The 14197-nt window shown below is 34.6% G+C and overlaps 1 protein-coding gene across 3 annotated transcripts in view; it reads left to right on the top strand.

The window, feature by feature from the left end:
- Window positions 1-14197, top strand: part of LOC129800053 (uncharacterized) — a 162997-nt gene that overhangs the window by 136785 nt on the left and 12015 nt on the right. For all 3 annotated transcript variants that reach the window (XM_055844420.1, XM_055844421.1, XM_055844422.1), the window contains 4 exons: window positions 2766-3401; window positions 3491-3602; window positions 13413-13552; window positions 13632-14142. In XM_055844420.1, coding sequence (XP_055700395.1) covers window positions 3086-3401; window positions 3491-3602; window positions 13413-13552; window positions 13632-14142 — 1079 coding nt within the window. In that variant the 5' untranslated portion in view covers window positions 2766-3085. The remainder of the gene's footprint in view (window positions 1-2765; window positions 3402-3490; window positions 3603-13412; window positions 13553-13631; window positions 14143-14197) is intronic.

Below are 14197 nucleotides of genomic sequence, written 5' to 3'. Positions count from 1 at the left end.
ATTATTCACGAAAAAGTCAAAATAACATTCCGGAAATGTTAATTTTACCCTGCATTATTGATCCAAAATCTGTGTAAATATTAAGCTTTTAGGTATATTATGTATTAAATTTACCCTTTTTCACGTTAATTTTACACTTAAAAAGGTGTAAAAATAACATAAAAAATGTTGATATATTTTTACACCTAAAGAGTGTTAAAGTTACGAGGAAAAAAAAGTTAATCGCACCCTCTTTTTTTCTCAGTGTAGATATTGGGATGTTATAGTTTGCCTTATGCTGCCTTCAGACTGGAGGTTTAGCTCAGTTCCTGAAGGTCTCACAAATCTATATAACAAGCAATTTTATAGATGTTCAAAATCTAACGGATTATTTGCCTCTAATATCCAATCCTAAATAACAATTTTCTGACAAATCATGCCTGGTAAAGAATTAGAGGAATTAAGCCACATGGCTAACCCTTTGGCCTGAAGAAATCATAATTTTATCGAAGTAAACACCTAGGGGAAGGTGGGACTACTTTGAGCTATGGGGCTAGATTGTTATACGACTTTTTTGCCTATTTCTAAATCAAGCTAGTTCTTACAATTATTTTATTTAGATCCACAATTATTTTGTCTATCCAAAATTACATCGTGTTAAAACCCAGCTTCCTTTGAAAATAGGCGAAAAAATCGTATAACATTGTAGCCCCATCTCCCCCTATCTACCTATTGTTTTAAAACCGGATACTAACATTTTTTGTCAATTGTGCATAATGAAAAATTTCATTTGCTGACTAATTTTGCCCTGGTCTTTCCTATTTATTAAGTAATTTAATAAGTTTTTAACTCAATGACTTAATTTTAAGCAGTTGTAGAACATTCAACTACTCAAAAAATATATGAAAATGACACAAACGTCATTGTTTTGTGTCGAATAGCTATAAACTAATATGGCATGACTTAGCCAGAACACTATAAGGTCTTAATAAGGGACTTTGTTAAAGTCATTAATTAAGTAGTTTGTATTAAGGATTTTCGATTAAGCACTTTTTAAGTAGTTACCCTAGTAGAAGTTAAAGGCATTGCATATAAGGATTGTTCTCTAAAGTCTATTTTCTAATTTAAAAAAAAGCAGTGTTTAGAACTGCCTCATGTCTAGTACTGCCCTAGTTTCCTCTACAGGTCGTCTTCGATGTAATACACTGAGAGACATCCGAAAAAGTTAAAATAACATTCCGGAAATGTTTATTTTACCCTGCATTATTGATCCGAAATCGGTGTAAATATTATGTTTTCGGGTATATCAGGGGTTAAAGTTACCCTTTTTCATGTTATTTTTATCCTTAAAAAGGTGTAAAATTAAAGGAAGAGGAAAAAAAGATTAAAGATTAAAGAGGAAAAAAAGTTAATCGCACCCCCATTTTTTCTTAGTGTATTAAACGCATAATATTTTATTTTAAAAAGGGCTTCTCTAATGAAGTAATATTTGAAGGGAAAGGTAAAAACCCCTGAGCAAATACTCTAACTCTATAACTTTGCAAGTTCAATGATTTTATCATGTGAAATTCATCAATGAAACTGTTTATAAGGAAAATTATTGATTAACTTTTCTCGCATAATTTATCAGTCAGGCCAAGCGAAAGATAGAGCGATTTTTTGGCAAATTTTGCAAACAAGCAAGTTAGCACGTTTACATTTTTACGATGCTCCCATCGATTTATGCTACCGTTTAGCTGCATTTTTCATCAACACCATGACTTACCACCGCAACTGGAAAACGATGCAGTTGCTCGTAAATTCTGAAGCACTGAAATACAGAAGGAAGAATCTCCCAATTCAATCTACCTGAAAGGATTCTTGACGTTGTTTTGTGCTAAAAAAATGCAGAAAAACATTCATGTTAATTTGTTTTTAATTTTGGTTTCTGTTGTAATTTTTTTGGTAATCGGAATAGTGTATTTTGTCATAAAAGATTAGTCATGTAATTAGCGACTAAATGGATGAAAGAATTTGTGTAGGAAAAAAGTGTATTTGTTAGTATGAGCATATAAAGACTTTCAATAGAGTCAGAGCAATATTTCCATTATATCTGGCAAGTCTATTTTAGTGATGGCATATCAATAATTCTCAACTGTCTTTCTTCTTTTCCATTTCTCTTGAAATAATAATAAAAATTCTCCTCATAGAAGCAGTCTGTTATAAAATTTCCATTTGTTGATTACTTCCATAAAAATTCATAGTCTTGCCAAAAACTTCAACTTGTGGAAAATTATAGATAGAGAACATTTTTGAGAAGAATCTTCTCCATCCTAGAATGATTTTTTTTGGAACGATAGAATAACTCAAGTCACTTAAAATGGGAAGATGCGGGTGAGACGCGAAAAAGTTTTTTAGCCCCATTTCGCGACTGAACCAAATATTCAAAGAATTTTCCAAGTCATGGAACTATTGCAGAAGAATTTTACTTGAGTGAATATGGGGCATGTGGTGGGAACTATAGAATGCTAGAATGCCTAAAGAAAGGTGGTTAATTAAATTTTATCACTGTGAACACACAAGAATGATGGTGGATGAAAAGTTTTGTGGCAGTGAAGCACAGAAATGAAACTTTGTCGGATGTTGCTCCCTGGGATTTTCCGCAACCAATTCTCCCTTCAGTATAAACCATTTGCAGAAAATGACTTGCGATTCAATTAAAAAATTCCCTCCCATTGAGCCTTTTATGCACAAAGACTGTGGAATTCTTTTTTTTTATTGATTACTCCTTTTTTTCTTCATTTCAGTTTTTTGCACAATAATCTGCAAGATCTCACCGCTGAACAATTCAACCAAACTTCCAACCACAATCCTGGAAGATTTCTGCTCTGATGAGTGACGCAGATTTGCTCAGTTTTTCCTCAGTCACATCTTCCGTTCTTCCTTTTCGGGTGCACATTTTGCATTGCATAGAATATTGACGGGACAACCGAGCTGTAAATGGTATGAATTTGAAAAAAGTTTCTCTGGAGTAAATAAGAGAGAGAAAGCTCTACGGGCGACACAAGTTAACAAAAGATCGACCGGAAGTACATGGGGTCGAGGGTGAATGGGATAGGTCGACAAAATGGCAACCGTGCTGACCAGAAGTGCTGAAAAACCAATGCCAACAATTGAGTGGGGAAATAAAATGCGAACCCTGGGGATTATGGGATTGGTCATTCTCATCAACACGTACCAGGCATCTGTGGCAGCAAATGTTGCCGATGGTGCCACAACAATAGTAACTCCGGGCCAGACCCCAATTGTTCGTCTACCCTCCAACACCCTTCTCAAGTACACAGCGTACAAGGATGTCTCCATCCTCCACTTTAGAGTGCCACAGGATACACGCACGGCGATGTTTAGTTTTAAGGCGTACGAGGAATCCAAAAGTGCCTTCCGTGAGTCAAGCCCTCAAGCCCTATCCTTTTAACTCGTTGTCTCCACAAAAAAATACCACTAAACCTAAAATGTTGCTCTATCCTTGCAGATAGAGTGTGTCCTGAGCGAGATGTAACGCTGCATCTGAAGGCTGGAAGTTATCCTGTTATTAGTCCGGAGAATATAACATTTCCTCGACACTTCCTGAGTGCTGACCAAAGGTAAAAGAACTATTTCCCAATTGCATTTGAATATCATGTTCCTGGTTGAAAAAGTAAAAATCCAATCTTTGCAGAAATCGTAATACTTTCAGCGAAACTTTCTGAACTATTAGATTTGTGCACCATTCAAGTTTACAGATTTTAGATAAGAAAAAGGGTAAATTCACCTTTTTAAAGTAAGATGAAACCTTGGTTAGATTCAGATGGCCACAAGTGGTTAATTGAGAGAGTCTTGCCCAAAATTTTATATAAGTTAAAGTGCCCTCGCTCGACCGGTTCCTCATCTCGACCGGTAGATTTATTTATTCAATTTATTTATATTTGCTATAATATTTTGAGTATGATAACATTAATAGGTCAATTATGCCAGGAATAATACGAACTAGTGACAAATACGTAGAAATTGACGAAATTGACCATCAAACATTCAAAAATTGACCCACCGGTCGAATCGAGGAACCCGGTCGATTGAGGGTACTTTGCCTTAATTTTAGTAAAAGAAATACTAAAACAATAAGAAAAATGTTTGCTAAATATGGCCATCAATTTTGAGCCAGCCCTATATTAGTTTACACTATATGGATTAATAGAAACGTTATCCTAGAATACCTGTCTTGAAATGCTTCATCCGGCAACCATGTCACTAATATGCTTCACATCGTTATCGTATTTATAACGAGTAGAGACGAGGCTTAACCCAATTCTCCAAAGGCTTTAATTTCGAAACAGTAGGTTTATGGCGTGATTTACAAGACTGTAATGCCCTAGACACACTTACGACTAAAGTCCAGAGACGACTAAGCTCGTTAATAGCCAAGTCAGTTCCTGACACACTACAAACGAGGCTTAACGTTTACTGGCGCTGACAAAACATAACTTTCGCAGGTTTTCTGCAGATATTTTTACTGAAATGCACTAGTACTCCTTTGAAAATGAAACTACATGTAAATTTTCTTCACAATTCATTTATAACAATAAGAATTATTCACCAGAATCGCGGAAATTGGCTTAAGTCGCGAGTTAGCTTCCACCTCACAAATAATTGTAATTGACAATAAATATTGCACGTGTACTGAGACATGAATTTACAAATACTTTATTTTCAGAGGAGTATTAGTGCATTTCAGTAGAGATATCTGCATAAAAACCCACGAAAGTTATGTTTTGTGGATACCAGTGAATGCTAAGCCTCGCTTATAGTATGTCAGGAACTGACTTGGCTATGAATGAGCTTAGTCGTCTCTGGACTTTAGTCGTGTGTCCAGGGCATAACGGATTAATGAAACTTGAACTATTATTCTAAAATAATTCTTCTCCAAAATTTTTTTCTATTATGGCCTCTACACACTAGAGACACAATTATGTCCATATTATACCAATCCACAAGTAGATCTTGAAAAATTCGAAAATCTATTTGAAGATCCAAAAAAGAGACTTTCTTACTTCTTGATAATACCACAAGGTGACTAAGGTACATCCTGTTCGAATTTCGAAGTGCTCAAGTGACAAAATGTATCGTTTTCACATTTTTGTGAGGAAAAAAACAGAACAGAGATGCTTACTGTTCTTCTCCTATTATTTAATCACTCCATAATTACTGAGTAACTCTTTTGCCAGCTTTTTAGTGTGATATTTGATAAATTTTCCCCACCTTGTTCGAAAATTTAGTATGAATATTCGAAATTGAATTTGAATTCTTCGAACTTCAACGACTTTTAGTGCAAATAGATTTCCATTTACCTTTTATCCAAGACACTATTGGAGAATCAAAATCTACTTGTGTTTGGGCTCATTGTAGAGTTTTTCTAGAGTCCATATTGTTGATTAGTTAAGTCATTTTATTATGAAAAATGGGCTTTCTGTTATAGATTAGTCCGTATAGTTCCTTGGGCCCAAAAGCGGTCCCAAAGACGTCATTAGGAAATTTGAAGATTCTGAAGATACCCATAATGGTATCGGATCTCCTGTTCTATGGAGAATAGCTTTTCCACGATGGCCCCAGCGACCTAACACTGAGACCACCCTCTCTTCCATTCCGAAGTGTCTTCCTACGGACTTCCTCCCAGAATCTTGAAGATGCAGATTCCCTTAATATCTCCCGAAGGAACCGAAAGCCTCCCTCGGTGGCGAAGAAAGCCATCATTTGGTGCTGTGGTAGAGGAGGTTGTCTTTTCCCCGGTCTGATGACTCCACGTGGTAACACGTGGAAACAAATCCGACTTACATCTTCCTTTCGTCGATGTTTCTCTCAAGTATCCCCAAAGGATGACGTCGAATCGATGAATGGTGGAATACTCCACGCTGCGTAGTATAATAATTTGAACAAAAAGTTCGAATTATGCAGTGGAGGGGAACAATTGCCACATTTTTGGTTGAAATTGTCCCACTACAATATTAGAAAAAAGGTACAAATCTTTTTGGTCAGTAAAAAATTCAAATTGGTCAGTAAAAATAATATATTGGTCAGTAAAAAGTCAAATTCGGTCAATAAAAAATAAAATATGGTCAGTAAAAAACTTTAAAAAATCAGTAAAAAATTAAATTTGATCGGTAAAAAGTCAAATTTGGTCAGTCAAAAATCAAATTTGGTCAGTAAAAAATTAAATATGGTCAGTAAACAATTTTTAAAAAACGGAATAAATTAAATTTGGTTAGTAAAAAATAAAATTCTGTCGGTGAAAAGACAAATTTAATCAGTAAAAAATCAGATTTGGTCAGTAAAAAATAAAATTTGGTAAGAAATAAATAAAATTTGGTCAGCAATAAATTAAATTTGGTCGGAGAAAAGTCAATTTTGGTCAGTAAAAAATCAAATTCGGTCGGAAAAAAGTCAAATTTGGTCGGTAAAAAGTCAAATTTGGTCCGTATTTTTTTTAAATTCAGTAAAATGTGAAAATTAATAAGTGGAAAATCAAATATGATCAGTGAATAATTATTTAGTCAATAAAAAAATTAAAAGGAAATCAATAAAAGTTAAAACTTGTGCAATAAACTCTGTGCAATTGAATTTTAAATTTTTACTTTAACATAATAAAAAACAGATGTAATCACGGCTATGTACTCTACACCTCGGATCGGCACGAATTTAATCAGGTATCTTGCGGAAAATTGGTTTTATAAATTAAATCTGAGCTAATGCACTGCATTCTTGTAAGAGTTAAATGGTAAAAAGTAACTAATAATTTTTAAATATTTATTTAAATTGGTGCAACAATGTGGTAATTATCTGATGATGCGAGGAACAGTGCCGATCGCTAATACTCTTCCCTTATACCAATTATCTTATATAACACTAAGGGAATAGTTCGGGTTTAGAGACTTTAGCCTCTCATAGTTAAACAAGTGTAACTATGTAGACAGCAGTTTGGTTACGAAATTTTGCGTTTTTTATTCAACAGTATGGTTTACTTTTCTAATTTCATATCGGGCAAAATTTTCTAGGAAATTGTAACTTAGGGTCGAATATTAAGAACAACAGATTCATTAGATTTTAAAATATATTAGTAAAATTCCATGTCGGCGTAAATGCGGGTAACTTTGCACCTGCCTTGTAAGCTTCTCTTTAATTCTAGCATTTAAGTATGGTCTTCACCGATCCGATCTACCGATCATCCTCAAGTGCTAGAATTAATAAAAGCTTACAAACATCAGGGGGACAAGATTTGATGGTATTGAAATTTCAAAACCTTCGGTAGCTTCAGTAATTGGGATAAGCCTTTATACAGTACAACCCCGCTATAGGCCATCGCTCTATGGTCCACAATTTATCGACCGTTGATTTCAAAACACAGATTTTAAGTTAGGTTATGTTTTTTAGTACGCGAAATGTTGTCATAATTATTTTAATATTTTTGGCAAACTTAATTGTGTAATTGTGATAATTGTGATCCATAATGAAGAGAGCGAGGACAAGTACCACAATTGGAAAAGAAAATGGAAGCTGTCGAGCAATTTCAATAAAAGTCGTTGATAATTTTAAAAAAATGATATGGACTATAGTGCGACCAAAGTGGTGTCAAATCTGGAACCAAATATGGCCTATAGCGAGGCTCTACTGTACTCTAAAACCCGTTTTATACCCGTGAATTTGACCCTAAAACATTTCAATCAAATTATGATAGATAAATTTATTCATCAACAATACTTTTGAAGTAAAGTATCGTTTTAATGAAATCTCGTATAGTTTTCAACGTCCATCGCCAACTTAGCGTTGGTGACCAACCTCCAGAACAAAACGGTGGGAAAGCTCTTTCTCAGGTCGTATATGCCAGTTATGATTTAAAAGATGTTTTCCATCAGCTGTAAAATAAAGACAGTTTAAATTCACAGATAAATAACATAAATTTCTATCACTTCTATTTTAATTACTTGGAATTTTAGATACCTTGAAATTCGATACCTTAAAATCAAATATCGTAATCGAAGAAGAGAATTTATCTATCAAATACCGACAGCTGAAAAATTTATTTCAGAATCGTAAATGAGTGTTCAGGTGATCGTGAAAAGCTTTTTAGCATTTTAAATCTTTAATCTATATTCAACTCAAAATCAGTCAGCAAGTCAAGATGAAAATAAGCAATTTCTATGAAGACCAACCACTTGAAGCTTCTTTATTTATTCATGCGATGCACAATTTTTGGTTTAAGAAGAACACCATGAAACAGTTGTTGAAATGTCTGTTTAAAATTGTTATTTGGACGGAGTATGGGGTTTTGGTACATTTGAATACATTGCTACCACCGAAATATTCTGTATACATAAAGCTCCCTGATGGGGCTTCACCCACAACTTGGAACACTTCACATATTCTCCATAACATTGTACCATGATGTGAAGCCTCTGTGGAGAACCATATACAAGTTATTGGGCATCTCTGACATGATCCACATCGTCATAAGGAAGCATTCTTATCCTCATTGGAGCGACTCCTTAAGTATGCCTTTTCAGACAGAAAATACACGGTACAATTGAAGTACTTGGGAAAACTTTTCAATGAGTTGCTTACCAAAAATTTCCTACCCCGCCAGTGCCTTTTCTTATATTGCCCAAACAACTTGTGCAGATAAGAGGAAATTCTAAAGTCCAATTAGTGGAAAACGAAACAGAGGAAAAATGGAAGAGTAACTTGTGCAAACGAGCAAACAATAATTAAATTTCACAAAAGACTCGCTTTTCTTCGATTCCCGAAAGGCACCCTTCCGTGCGCATTTCGACCAAATTTTTGACAACAATTAAATGATGTTGGGGGTACAATTGATAAATTCTAGATGAGATACAAATTGTTTGAGCTCATTCCCATTTACTTGTTATTCAGCACAAATGAGACGCTGTTGAGGTCAACACACGAATCTTATCAAATTTATTGTCTGGCCTAAATTAATTGAGCCGGAAAGTTTAATAATACAGAGCAAAATATTAATTTTGATCGGTTGGAAAAAGCTGAAGTTCTGCTTCAGGAAACCTCATTTCTGACATCAGTTACCATGGGGTAAGGAACGGGAGGAACGGGGATATCGACTGAACCACCCAAACTCTTTCCCAAAAAAAAAGCGCTGAGATTTTGAAAAAACTAATTTTGTGAAAAATAAAAAAAATAATAAAATTAAATAAAATTTAACTTTCTCAATTTAATTTCTGAAAACAATTCTGTGGATTTTGCCATTTCTATTTCAAAGAAATTCATATAATTCTACGAAAACGTTTTTGAATTGAATTTAATCATAAAGTTTCTCTTGTCACATCTCTGCTTCAAATATAAGACTGGGCATCATACGTTCTAAATGACTTATCTGTGCATAAAAACGCGTAAAAAATATAATTAATAATTTCTCGTAAATAGTTTGCAGAACATAACAATCTCTTTTGAAAAATGGTCAATTTTTAACGAATTTTGCATTAACTTTCTTAACATCTTTTGAGTAAGACTGATTCATTTTGGATTTGCTTATCCATGAAATCCCATTGGGAAAAAAGAGGGTGCGATTAACATTTTTTCCTCAGAAATTTAACACTTTTTAGGTGTAAAAATATATCAAAATTTTTTATTGTTAATTTTACACCTTATTAGGGGTAAAATTAACATAAAAAAGGGTGCCTTTAACCTCTAATACATCTAAAAAGGGTAATATTTACACCTATTTTTTTATTGTTAATTTTACACCTTATTAAGGGTAAAATTAACATGAAAAAGAGTAACTTTAACCCATAATACACCAAAAAAGGGTAATATTTACACCGATTTTGGATCAATACTGCAAGGCAAATTAACATTTCCGGAATGTTATTTTAACTTTTTCGGATTTCTCGCAGTGGAAATCATTCAACCATTCTTACCTGAGAGAAATCCGGAAAAGTTAAAATAACATTCCGGAAATGTTAATTTGCCCTGCAGTATTGATCCAAAATCGGTGTAAATATTACCCTTTTTTGGTGTATTGGGGGTTAAAGTTACTCTTTTTCATGTTAATTTTACCCTTAATAAGGTGTAAAATTAACAATAAAAAATGTTGATATATTTTTACACCTAAAAAGTGTTAAAGCTACGAGGAAAAAAAGTTAATCGCACCCTCCTTTTTTCTCAGTGACCACTTTTCTTAAAGTGCGATTGATTTTTTTAATATTTGTGGCCTATGTTCCTTCAGCAACTAACTGAATCTAAATTTTTGGAGTTTGATATCATGAGGTCATTATCAGAGATACTTACAATACTATTACCAATCCTCTGAGTCGAACCCTTAAAATAAAAAACATTATTTTAATATTACTTATCAAAACTTTTATATGTATAAATGATCATTCCAAGTTTTATAAATGTTACGAATTCCTTAGCGATTTACAACAGATTGTAATTTATTCAGTATTCCAAGACCTTTCAAATGATCCCATTTTTATGTTAATCAATTAAGAAATACACCAAATAGAGCATTTTAAATCTAAATTTAAAAAAAAATGTCGTAATAAATTATTAAACGCTGTTAAAGAAAACCTGTTCGAAAACTAAAGACAATTTAAAACCCACCATTTATCTCTCAAAAGACACAACTTCATATTATAACTGGGTTAAAAGAAGTTAGTTACACGTATTGAACCATTTTGAGTAAGTTATACAAATGTGTCAAGAAACTTATGGCCGATGAAAAATGCTCAACTCTGGGAAAACAATTATTTTTGATATGAAATAAAATGAATTAATTTTTATTTAAATAAATAATTAACATTTATGGATTACTAGAAAGTCATTTGCAACAGGGAAAATTTTAAAACCTTATTTTTTATATAATTTTTCTCGGTGGCAGCCAAAATCCCGAAAGACAAAATTCCTAAAGCCAAAATTCTGAAAGCCAAAATCCCGAATTTTCAAAATCCTGAAAGGGATGAAATTATATGGTGGAAAATGTTCAGAATAATTTCCCAAAGCACAGAAGATTTCCCTTTGACTCCAGCAAGCACGAGAGCCATCGTGGGAGTAGTTATGACACTTTTAAGAATTCAGGATTTTGGCTTTCGGGATTTTAACCGGGACCCAGTTTTTCTACCTAGTTTCTCGAACATGGATTTGACAAGAAACTTATGGTCCACGCTGTATATACTATAGACTCGCTTTTGTCTACTGATAAAATGATTATCATAGTCCAAATAGTTTATAAAAATAAAGAGATGGCAAAGCGTCCCAATTTTACGGTTTGCTCGAATCTACGAGAAAGAGCTATCCGTATATTATTTTTCCGTATGCTTTTTGGGTGCACATCGCTTAACTACCGATTAAGTGGATTAAGTTGATTAATTAATAAAAAAAAAAACATTCCAAAACGAAAAATTCCTTAAGAAAAATAGGTTTTAGAATATTTTAGCAAGAATAAGAAGCATATGAACAAATAAAAAGTAAATCCGAGAAAGGTAAATCATTTACAGGTATATAACCGAATTATGATCGATTAAGTCCAATGCAATCGGGTTAGAAATTTCGAAATCTTCCAAAAAATCAAAATTTAAATAGATCGGTTGAGAAATAGGTCTTCTAAAGTGGTTAAGCTTTGATCTTCGAAAATTCGATATCGAAATGTTTTTCGAACATAGGTTTCCAAGGATGAAATATTCGCCTTGACTACCTCTAAAACATATTCGAAAATGAAAGAAATCGTGGGAGCCGTTTTTGAAATAAACCAAAAAATATGGTTTTGGAGGAATAGGAGGGGTGGGATCAAATATAGTAGATGGGGAATGGACATGGGAGGAATATATCTTAGATAATATTGACTTATGGGGAGGGGGGTCTTCGAAGACCAGAAGTCGATATCTCTTACGATTTGGCCTCTAACCGTGTACAAATAAAAAAGAAGTGGATTATATAATTGCTCTCTATCTGAGTTCGAGCAGTAATAAATCAGTGTTCGATGCTACCCCGTGTTTAACGGTGGACCAGTTTTCCCTACATATTATCTATGTCGCACTCAGGGGCCCATCAAGCCTAATAAAAAGTGAAGTTATTTTTCGCTTTTTCTTGTAAAAATTTTGCAGAAATTGCACCGCGACTTAAACAAATTTGCTCGTAGTTCTTGTATTATTTCAGCAAACATTATGAAATATGTATTTTTAGGTAGCTTTTAATGGACAATTTCGAAATATATCAGACTGATAAGTCAATTCTCTTTAGGAAAAAACTTGCCAATAGTCTTCAGTTCCTCTATGCAAAAACGTTGGAAAAATGGAATGTCGGTAGGCCCCTGGTCGCAATGTACTTATCTGATTCAATGGCTCCTAATAAATCGGAAAACCCATTCATAGGGGAAACTGCGGCACCACCAAACACTGCGAATTTTTAATCAGATATTCGAATTCAGGGGACAAGATTTATAGGAGTTAATAGGCATTACAGGGATGCTTGCCCACTGAAGAAATGGTCGAGATAGTCCAAGTAGTTTAGAAATAAAAATTAGTGTTTGGTACTACCCCGTGTTTGGCGGTACCCCAGTTTCAACTATAAGTTTTAATTGAAAATGTCCCCATTTGAAGCAGGTTCTAAATAAGACTATACTACCCTACCCAGAGGCATGACATTTCCTATGTTTCCCATATGTTTAAAACGAGCCGAAAAAACTTTTGAGTTATTAGCTGTTTTTTTGTCATTGTAGAATGAATTATCAAAAAATACTAATACAAAATAAAAGCCAATTTAATAACGAAGAGGCAGCCGAAACCCCTAAATTGGCAACCTACTTAGTTTTGGAGATATCTCGTGAAATGTGTACGAAAACAGGGAAAATTTTACACTAGAACCGGTCGCATTTTTCAGAGCTGATGTCACCCCCCTGACCCTACCTAATTCAGTTTTTTGCATTCTTTTCATTTTCACTAAGAATAATCTGCTTCGCCCCTGTCAATTGATAATTTGTCTTGGAAGAAACTCTTCTTTCATCTATCCAAGGAGCTACTCGTATTAACTCAAAGCTGGAGTTAACCATGTCTGAGAGTTCAATTCATTGCCGTACTTTCGTGTAGATGTTTGAGATGAGACAATATCCAAGGCAGGACAGACGCTTTTTAATGAATGCTAATTTCTCAAATGTTTACTCAACACTCCATCGTTGTCTTGTGCTGGGAGGAAAAAGCTTTTCCCATTCACGGTGTCCCCAGGAAAAGTTTGTGTCGTGACGAAGGGTGAAAATGAATTTTCCCAGGGAACTTTATAAATGCTTGTCGTCTGAGAATGAAGATACCGGGAGAGGGTGTCGCTAACTCAACTTTCCCATTAATGTGGCAAATGTGTGAGCATTTAATTAATTCAGTGGCATTTTCTCCTATGTATTGCAGGTTCGAAATATACGATTTGCAATTCAAATCCGACAGCACCACCAAGCGCCTCAATGTTGATGGTCCACAGCCGGGAAATTGGTTTGCAGTGGCATTTATCAGTTGGACAGACCCAAATAATGATCGTATTGAGCAGCAAGGTAATAACATGATTTAGCATTGCATTTAAGGTTACCACGACAGGACAATTTATTTGAATATCTATGTCCCTTGTGGCAGGACTTTCACCAACATGTGAGACCCAACTGCTGTCGGAAATGTCGGTGATCGAGGCTAATCCTCAGACATTGAGCGAAAATGTACTTCAGCAGGATTCTCTGCTTACCAACTCAAGTACGCCTTTGACATACAGATTCTTCGTACCGCGAGATGTTGTGTCCGTCAGCCTCCAAATTACCATCACTAAACCCTGTCTTGAGTGCTCGGAAATGTGCCTGGGCATTAATGCACAAGCCCTTCCCAGTTCGCATAGCTTCCTCCACAGTGACACTGTCGCAGTCAATGAGACAACAGCTCAGTTAATTCAGTTTCATGCGGAGGAGAATGAATGGCACTACGTGGATGTTAGTTTTTCAGACAGTGCAAATTCATCTGAAGACAACTTGGAAGGGCCGGTTTATGATGTAGAATTCACCATAATGCTGATATTTCATTCCACGGAAGCTCCACTTCCGCCCGACAACAAAGCTCTCACCTTCGATACCTACCCTCTTCTCCGGCAGACTTACAGGTACATAAATTCTCTTGAATAACCTCACTGAACATATTTCTACAAGAATAAACTT

This window comes from Phlebotomus papatasi, chromosome 1, assembly GCF_024763615.1.
Source record: "Phlebotomus papatasi isolate M1 chromosome 1, Ppap_2.1, whole genome shotgun sequence".
Taxonomy (NCBI): domain Eukaryota; kingdom Metazoa; phylum Arthropoda; class Insecta; order Diptera; family Psychodidae; genus Phlebotomus; species Phlebotomus papatasi.
This window is presented reverse-complemented; position numbering and strand designations above follow the sequence as displayed.